This window comes from Pteropus vampyrus, unplaced genomic scaffold, assembly GCF_000151845.1.
Source record: "Pteropus vampyrus isolate Shadow unplaced genomic scaffold, Pvam_2.0 Scaffold338, whole genome shotgun sequence".
Taxonomy (NCBI): Eukaryota; Metazoa; Chordata; class Mammalia; order Chiroptera; family Pteropodidae; genus Pteropus; species Pteropus vampyrus.
Window position 1 is genome coordinate 210,584 of NW_011889119.1, and position 9,193 is coordinate 219,776.

At 58.7% G+C, this 9,193-nt stretch overlaps 1 protein-coding gene across 1 annotated transcript in view; it reads right to left on the reverse strand.

Moving 5' to 3' along the window:
- DLGAP2 (DLG associated protein 2) overlaps positions 1-9,193 on the reverse strand; it is a 246,057-nt gene that overhangs the window by 20,053 nt on the left and 216,811 nt on the right. Inside the window, exons 8-9 of the mRNA XM_011378432.2 lie at positions 8,689-8,976; positions 4,524-4,674 (exon numbers count right to left, since the gene is read on the reverse strand). Coding sequence (XP_011376734.1) covers positions 4,524-4,674; positions 8,689-8,976 — 439 coding nt within the window. The remainder of the gene's footprint in view (positions 1-4,523; positions 4,675-8,688; positions 8,977-9,193) is intronic.

Consider the following 9,193-nt stretch of genomic DNA (forward strand, 5'->3'; position numbering starts at 1 on the left):
GAGGGCAGGGGCTCGGGGGTTAAAGGGGCTGAGTCTGGGAGGCGGCCGGAGTGGGCCTGTGGGTGAGGACACGCGGCGGGGCCAGCAGACACGGCCCACCCTACCACGTGCTCGGCACTCGATGCGACGGGCACAGCGCCGGGCGACAGGGACGGAGCGTCGCGGGTCAGCGCTGCCAGCTCCTCTCTCGTAGGACTCTGTGAGGCTCGATCGGCCTCTCCCGGTGGTCCGCAGCCGGCCCCCTGGCCACACTGGCTTTCTAGAGCTAGTGTGACAGCCTCTGCCTTTTCTTCAAATCACACACTTCCTGGGGGACACCAAAGGGCCACCCTACAGCGCCCCCTTCCCCGCAGCGGGAACGCCCTTTCAGGCCTGGCCCTGGCTGACACGTCCTGCATCCTCACGTCCCAACGGCGCAGCGGTCAGCTCCGGGAGCCGAGGTGCAAACCCGCCGGCTGCTGCCTCCACGCCGAGCTGCGGCTGCAGCCTCTTGACCCCACAGAGCAGGGCGTGCCTGGGCTCCTGCACCGAACCCCACAGGAAGGGCACCCTACGCGCCTCCTTCCTGGGCCACGTGCGCTGCAGGGACCGCCCCGCTCCAGGAGAGGCCGCGGCCACCGTGACTTGGCGACCACGTCCCGCCAGGCTCAGCGAACTCGTCTGCGAAAGGGAAACATGCTCTCTCTCCACGTGCTGTCGCGGAGGTCGAGAAGGAGCTAATGGGGGGGCCAGCAGAGGCCAGCACATGGCGGGGTACCCACTGTGTGTGGTGGTCAGGACGAGGTCCTGTCACCGTGCCATCGCCGCGAACTCGGCACCACCCTCGTTACTGTGGTGATCGGTACCGAGTCACCACGTGTGCGCTCATGACAGCTGCGGCTCATTCTTCCAGGAGCTCACACACGTGCACACATGCGTGCACGCACACGCACGCACACGTGCACACGCTCACACGCACGTGCACACGCGGCTACAACTGGGCAGGGCCTGCCACCCCCGGGCACCATGCTGGCCCTGCCGGGGGGGTGGAGCCATGTCCCTGTGTTGGGGGCAGGGGTGGAGCTCGCAGGGGTCTGAGCATCTTCCGAGGTGCGCCAGCCACCACGTGCTGGAACTGGGGTGCGGGCGCCTCTCTGGTTGCTGAGCACGGTGACCCTGCCGGGCCCCTGACCGCGACACGGGCCGAGGTCTCGCTCTGCCAGACCGGCGCCTCGGCCGTGCGCAGACGCACGCTGCGGCCCCTTCCTGTTGAAATCTAAGTGGGAGGCGTGGCTCCCGTTTGAGTGAGATTTCCTCTTAACTACGTCAGTTCCAGGTTTTCTAAAAAAATAAAATACATTTGGTGGCAGAAGGAACTTTAAATTGTACACTCACCCCATGACCCAGCTCGTCTGACAGGCTATTAACCAGCGAGTGAGAGGAAACTCACTGTAATGACCTCCAATGCCTTAAAGGGTAGAAACGACTGAAAAATCATTTTGGGGAAAAAGGCCTAATATTTGCTTGCTCGCCGCAGCCACATCTCCCCGGCTCACAGAGAGCTCGTAGGAGCCCCGGTGACCTCCGAAGCCGCGGCACTTCCAGGCTGTCGCAGCAGGGAGGGTGAACTGACGCGCCCCGCCCCGGCCCCCCACGTCCCCCCCCTCGCCCTCCAGCCCCCACCCTGGCAGCCCGCTCGGGTTTTGCCCCCTGAGCAGTGACACTCCGCGGGGTGCCTTCTCCTCTTTTCTAGCTGAATAATGGTGGTGCTTGGTCACCGCTCCTTCTCGGCACGCTGACCGGCCCTCGGCCCGGAGAAGGGAGACAGCGCTGTCCCTCTGAGTATGTGGTCCGCGGGCGCGCAGCTGTGACGCCAGGTGCGTGGCCGAGAGCTCCAGGCCGGCAAGCTGTCCTATGTGCTCTTGGTGCTCGGATGTGAGTGGAAAGATTCTTGAATGAATACAGAAAGGTGTCTACTAACGTGAGCTCTTCCTGGAGGGACCAGCACCGGCTGAGGTTGACCAAAAGCCCACGTGTGAGTTCTTGATGTGGGTCCCCACGTTGAACCCTCCACGGCCCCGTGGAGCAGGGGCAGCAGAGGCGGCTTCTGTCACGGGGACGGAAACTCGACAGTCTTGGGCATCAGTCTGCATGATTCCTGCAGCCAGTGAAGGGAATGTCCACTGTGACGGTCCCTCGGGACACCAGGTTCTCTCGACATCAGGGACACTTAGCTAAGAGGCCCGGAGAATGTTCTGGTTAAATATTTGAGGATCTGAGCCACCAGCATCTTAGTGGTGGGACATACGTGACCCGGAGGGACATTTAAGTCTCTGAAAATATCGATCACTTGTCCACATGATTCTCTCTGCAGTGGCCCCATGGAAAACCCAACATACGGATTTAATAGAAACACATAGCTGATACCTGATGTTTTGAGAATAATAAATTGTCCAAGTTGAAGAAGCAGATTTAGAAGCACACATTGGAACCGGCACCGCGGTACCGGACTTATTCTGATGTGAGCCCAGAAGCTCACACGGGACTCTTATCTGAAGGTGTAGGACAGACACTTAATACGTGTCCTGCATGGTCCTCACGTGGCCCTGTGTGCATGTGACGGGGACACTCACGTGCTTTTACAGTACGACAATAAATCACGTTCGTAGCCCTGGTTAACTGAATGTGTGCGAATATTATCATTTAGAAATTAAGTCTCAGGCATCACTCCTGGGTAAACAAACACCGTAGAACATAAACTATGTAAAGAAAAGGATGTGGACACAGAAGCAAAAGCCTCGTGTACCGTTCGTTCGTCCGTCCACCCTCTGACCAGTGTGTCCTGCACGGCCGACCTGTGGGACAGAGCTGTGTGCCCATAAGGGACGCATCGCAGTCAGGGTCAGAAGTCGAGGACACAGCAAAAATTTAAAAACGACCATTTGCTCTTGTTAATTTGCTGCCATGGATTAAAATAATCAATTAAAAAACTATTTCACACGTTCAAGAAAAATATTCAATTATTCAGTTGACAGGTTCGGGCCACAGTCATTGTTTTGACTCGGTGTACGTGAACATATGCAATTAGAGTAAACTCAGCGAAGCCAAAATGATTAGTTATGGGTTGTGTTATTTGTTATTTTGTACATGGATGCCGGGCGCACACTGAATACAATCAAACATTTTAAATTTAATTTAGTCAGAGTTCTAGTGAAGTTTGTACATCTTCAAGAACCAGGTGAATCAACAGAGATCTCTAAACATCACATTGGCTTTAACTATAAGTGATCGTGTATGAATTTTGAAAAAAAACACAAAATGACTATTTAATATCTTAAGGTAGCTGAAAACCTATATATACTTTTTGAGTCCAGGCATGAACATCCCTTTGGCTTTAAAGCCTGTCGCTGATTTCTTCTCCAGGTGCATAATGCTACGCAAACCCCAGCGACTTTTCAAGTGCCTCCCCAATTCCAGGAGAGAGATGAAAACATACGTGTGTTTTCTAATCCAGCTGCTGAGTGTCTGGATTCGGCTTACGTCTCGGAGAGCAGGTCCGTTGGTGGGGGCCAAAGGATGACGGGGGGGAGGGGAAGAGGCAGGTCTGCGAGGCGCTCCTATCGATGGCCAAGTCAGCCCCTGTGCCACTCAGAAAAGGTGAGGGACGTGGCTTAAGATGGAAGGAGCCATGCGTGTCCCACGTTCTGGGAAGATTCCCGTCAAATTGTGTTTAGCTACAAGTAGTGACACTTAAAGGACGCGTGGCCCGCGGGGTGAGTCCGTCCCTGAGGGGGCTGAACGAACGAGGCCTGGGAGAGGCGGGGAGGCTCCCTCCCCAGGTTTGGGACCGAGTCAAGCCCCGTTGGAAACCCCTTCTGAGGAAACTGCTCAAAGCCCCAAGTCAAAGGCCTGCTGGGCGGGAAGACGGAAGAGGCTGCAGCTGGCAGGGTGAGGGGGGCGGCGGGAGCCTCATCCCACTAAGACCGCGCCCCAGACTCATGGCTTCATCTCGACCGTGTGCAGAAGGCCGCGGCCCACGTTTGGCCAAACACGGCACAGCCACCAGCCAGATTTCAACGGCCCAACCGTCTCAAATATCTCAGCATCTGAACTATAAGTAAAAACGCGTCTCTCTGTAGCACTGGCGGCGTTTCAACGACTCACCAGCCCCGAGCAGCCGACGGTCGCCGTGGGGACAGCGTGGCCGTGGAGCGTTCCCAGGCGGGTCTCGCCAGGCTAGGCCGACGTCAGCACGCGCCCCCATCTGCCCCACAGGCGACACACAGCACGAGGGCCGCCATTAGGTGCTTGCAGGCTCAGCACATCTACCGAAGGGGTCTGCAGAAGCCCCTTTGGAGATAAGCAAACCCGGACGAGAAACCAACGGCTGCCCACTCTGTACTTGTACTGACCCTGAGTAACCTCAAACGTGGACACAGCGTTTCTTTAATGCTGTGACCCAGCTGCACCTGGGATGCTGGACACCAATGCAGTCCTCACAAGTCCAACAAGTCAAAAAGGGAATTTAAAAATCAGCCCTCTACCGCAGAAAGCACAGGCACGTGACGAAGACGGCGCGCTCCCAGCAGCAAGCGCCATGCCCCCCTGCACGTGACCGAAGCCGCCACACCGCTCGGTGGCGGCGCCACAAGCCGAGAACGTCCAAATGAGAGTCTGGACGTTGCAGAAGCCAAACTTCGGAGCCGAAAGATTCGGCATAAAAGAGTAGAGCTGTTTTGACACGTCATTAACGTTAGTCTCGAAACGCAAGCGTGCATCAAAGAGCACGCGCACGTGGTTTCCCCAAAGTTACACAAACTCGTGGCCGCCCAAGCTCGGCGGCAAAGTCGTCTACCTCAAATGTGTTAGTCGGCAAGAAGTCAGAGCCTGACCGGCGTTCAGCGTCCGTGGTCAGAGCACAGCGACGACAGCTGTTCCAGTGTTCGAGACACTTCCTGCTTCCATTCTGAATACGTAAAAATCTCGTTATGCAGGAAGAATTTGGATTTTCTGAAGAACCAAGAGTGACCAACTTTTAACTATGTGGAGAGCCTTGTAGTCCCAAGTACCAGATGCCCAAAGGGCCGTGGACACAGTAACCGCGAAGGGCTTCGTCAGCAGCGATGGCACAGGCTGGCTGGCGGTCACACTGACTGGAGAACAGGAACCAAGAAAGTGTGGTCCTCCCCCACCCCCCCAAAAAAAATTTAACTGTTGAGGACAGAATTATGTCCCCAGTCTTTGAGATCAGGAAGCTTTAAACTCAGATGAATAACATTTCTGAAAAGAACGATTTTTTTTGGTGGAAACTTTGATAGGCTGATAACAGTGACACCGGATGACTCTGATTAATCTGTTCTCAGAGATGCTGCGAGCTGCATAGCAGATGCACTCGTCACTCATCTTCAGAACTGATGTGTGTGTACTTCGCTTCATTTGAGACGCTTAATCGTGAAGGAAGTCTACGTTAAAGCTGTACCAGAACTATATTTTTACAATCAAAATTTGGGAAGGGGGAAATTCTTAGGTGGTGTTTCGCTTGATGAAATCACCGGTTTTCACATGTGCACGTGAACAGTGAGTGCGTGGCTGCTGCCCTAAGCACAGTGACGCACAGAGAGCTCCTGCTGTATTCAAGGAAAAATGACTTTCCACGGAAACATTAGCGACGTGATAAAGCAAAGGCGACTTGCACGGGCACAAACGACAGGCAACTCTGACTTGTTCTCATTCACTGCGGCTCAGAGACCACGGCCTGAACGTGGTCTGCTTCGCCCAGAAGGTTCGACAGGAAACCCGGAAGGCCCCAGACCTGCTCTGTGGATGACAGGTGTGCGAGCCCAGGGTGACCGCACGGGGGGGAGATGCGATCCCCAACCTCCACATCACAGGCCAGGCGTGACCTTAGGGAGCGAGGGTTAGATGCCGGGGTCAGGGGTGCCGAAAGCCCGAGCCCCCCACCAGAGGCTTGTTCGGAGCCCGCTGGGATCGAAAGCCCCGCTGGTCTGCAGCAGCCAAGCACGGCGGCCGTGGCCGTGGACGTGAGCTGCGTGGGTGGCGCTGGCTCCGCCTGGACACGGGGAGGCCATGCCGGCAGCACCTCTAGGAGCCAGGGGCTGCGGGCGGCTGTCACACCTGTCCCCGGAGGGAGGCCGCCTGTCCCCTGGCAGGCCTGGGAGTGGGCAGCTCTGGCCACAGAGTTGCGTGTGGAAGCCGCGGGGTACCAGGCACCCCAGCAGCGGTGCCAGTGCCAAGGCCACCGCGGCCCGTTTTCAAGAGGAGGGGACGCTGCTGCGGCCTCTGTCGGAGCAGCAGCCTCGGGGCACCTGTCACGTCCTGCAGGGGCTTCTGAGGTCTCCCAGGGTGGAGCTGGGGCCTGACTGGCCCCCAGGAGCCGGATCCCCTGGTCAGAACCGGACGCTGAGGATCTGACCTCCCTTGTGACCATTCGCTGCCACCGGCGCCACGGTCACACTCAGCCCCGTGGGCCTGAGGGCCACTGGCGAAGGGTGTCACGGACCCCTCGGCGAGTCCCAGCCCCGTGCTGCGTCCCAGGCTCCACCCCGAGCCTGGCTGAGCGGACAGCAGATGGCGGGAGGGGACCGGACGCAGGTTCGCAGAAAGCCCACCGCCCCCTGCCCCGCCGTGGACCTGGACCTTGGGCGGAGTCGAAAAGCACGTGCTTCCGTCAGCTTTCTTCTCCAAAACGCACCCCCATCCCAAATCACGCGCAATCCCGGAAGTGACCGTGACAACCACGGGACGACCTTGAACCGCTCGGACATCTGCTAACAGGTCTGAACTGATGCACCACGTCACCGTTTCCGGCTGCTCGAACCGCAGCACAGATTTGTGCTGCCCCTCGTGGCAGGGACGTGGCCCTGGTGGTCAGCCTGACCCCGAGAACCCAGGGGTAGCCCTGCACCTCAGCACCTGCCCCACCTGGCCGCACGAGTGCTTCTCACGGGGCCCCTGCCTGGCAGCTGCCGCTGGGCTGCGTTTCCTGCCATTGGCATGAACCGGAACGTGTGACAAGGACAAGCTCAGCGTGCCTGGGAGAGGGGCCCCGGCTCCCGTCTGGCTGGGGCTGGAGCAGTGCTGGCCTGGCCGAGGGTTAGGGGAGCCCCTCACGCGTGCACTCACCCGCTGCCTGCTGAAATCTATCACGGTGACACAATAACGCCCCCCCCCCATGCCCACATCCCAATCCCTGGCACCTGTGACCATGTCACCTCACGTGGTAGAAGACACTCTGCAGACGTGATGGGAGCTCAGGACCTTGGGATGGGAAAACCAGCCTGAATCGTGTGCGTGCCACGTGCAATCGCCAGGCCTTGCAGGTGGGAGGCAGGGGAGACGTGACGGTGGGGCCGGGTCAGTGTCCCCCGTCAGCGGCGAGGCTCGCAAGCTGCAGAAGCCGGAGCCTGTCCTGAAAACGGAATCATCATGTCCCCGGGAGGGACGAGTTACTCTAGAAACGCAGACGATGAAGTAAGTTTATAGTCATTCCCTCTGTCGTGATCTGGAGGGATCCTTCCTTCGTTTTAATGACTTCTAGAATCAGCTGTGACACATGCTGAGAAAACCTCTGACCCAGAGAAAAATCGTTAGAATCTGATTTTACAGCATTTCTCTTCGTGATATCAGTAACTCTCTCTCCCTAGAAAAATCAGGCGAAATGCATATTTAGACAGGCAAAGCTATTTCTGACGAGTCACTTCACGGATGAGAAAGCAGCCGTGCGTGAAATGGAAGCTGGGTGCTTTCAGAGCCGCTTCACTGAACGAGAGGACACTGGCCAGCACGCGGCACTTTCCGGAGGAGGGGGGGGCGGGCTGCACACACGTCTCCGGCGCGTTCGGGCCCTCAGGCTCCTGCAGAGGGGGCTGTGGCCGTGCGTGCTACGCATCCGGGCTGAGCGGAGCCTGGGGACTCAGACCCCACGGAGCCGAGCGTCCGTCCAGCAGCAGCCTGTCAGCGCCCGACACGTGTCTAAACGCTCGACAAGCCCGCCACGCGCACGCTAAAACCGCAGTCACCGCAGACGAACGTTAAAGTCCTGCACCTGCACTTCACACGAGGTGACACAACCTAGCGACTAGTTTGTTTTTCAAGCATGCAGACCTCTCTCCACGCGCACGCGCACAGGGACGCGCACACGCGCACACACGCACACGCGCGCACACGCACAGGAGTAGCTGTGGAATGTGAGAACTGAAAGTGACCGGGAGCCCGTTCTGCTCCCGGGCCAGCAAGTGCCGAGTCACCCCGGGGCGTCTGCACCCCGCAGACTCGGTCACTCTCTCCGAGCTCCTGTTCTGTCTCGCAGAGAGGGTTCTCGTTTCTCGGGTACCTTTCCCACTGTTATTAAACAAAGCGCTGCTGCGCGCCATCGAGAAAGTATCATACACATTTAACAGACAAAGCCTGGAGTCACGCGGGGAGGGATCGGTGACTCGTCTGCGCTCACACTTCTGCACAAGGGCAGCTTGTAATGGGGCGGCCACGCCCGGGGCTTCCTGCTGCTTCTCAGGCCGGCCCACCTGGGGCCACCCTGGCCAGGCCGGAGGGGGCTCTGACCGATAGCCAGGGCCGGGCCCAGGAGGAGCCTTGAGGAGACGCGCCGTCCGCGCTGACCTGGTGCGGGGCGCAGGGGCGCGGGCACGGGCGCCGCTGCGCACGTGGACTGGGACGCGTCTCGGCTCCGACTGGTTCTTGCGTCAGCTCCGTGAACGTGTCTTGTTTCACTGTCTGCACGACAACAGCTCTGAAGCAGAACTCGTTTCCTACCAGGCGACCATCATTTCGAAGCGTCTCTGGAGACGAGTGTTTGCTCGTCACCTGTGCACGAGACACTCGGCGGAATCGGTGCACAGGCAGCGGCACCTCCAGAAGCGTGTGCTTGTCCAAACGCGATGGCTGTGGCGCACGCTCCTCCCTGCGGCCTCGAAGCGGCTCCTTTCCCCACCGTTGGCACAAAGTGCGGAGCGGCCCACACTGTAACCGTAACGGAAGGCGCCGCGGGACAGGGCCCTACGGGGGAGCCGGGCCAGCCCCAGACGCCTGCACCCTGGGTGAGGTCCGCGGCCCTGCAGACATCCAGACGAGGCCCTGGGCGCTGCCCGCCTCCTGCCCCCCACACAGCCCGGCGCCCCACGACCCACCACGCTTCTCCTGAAGGCCCCAAGGCGTGGCTGTGCCTGTCTCAGATCCT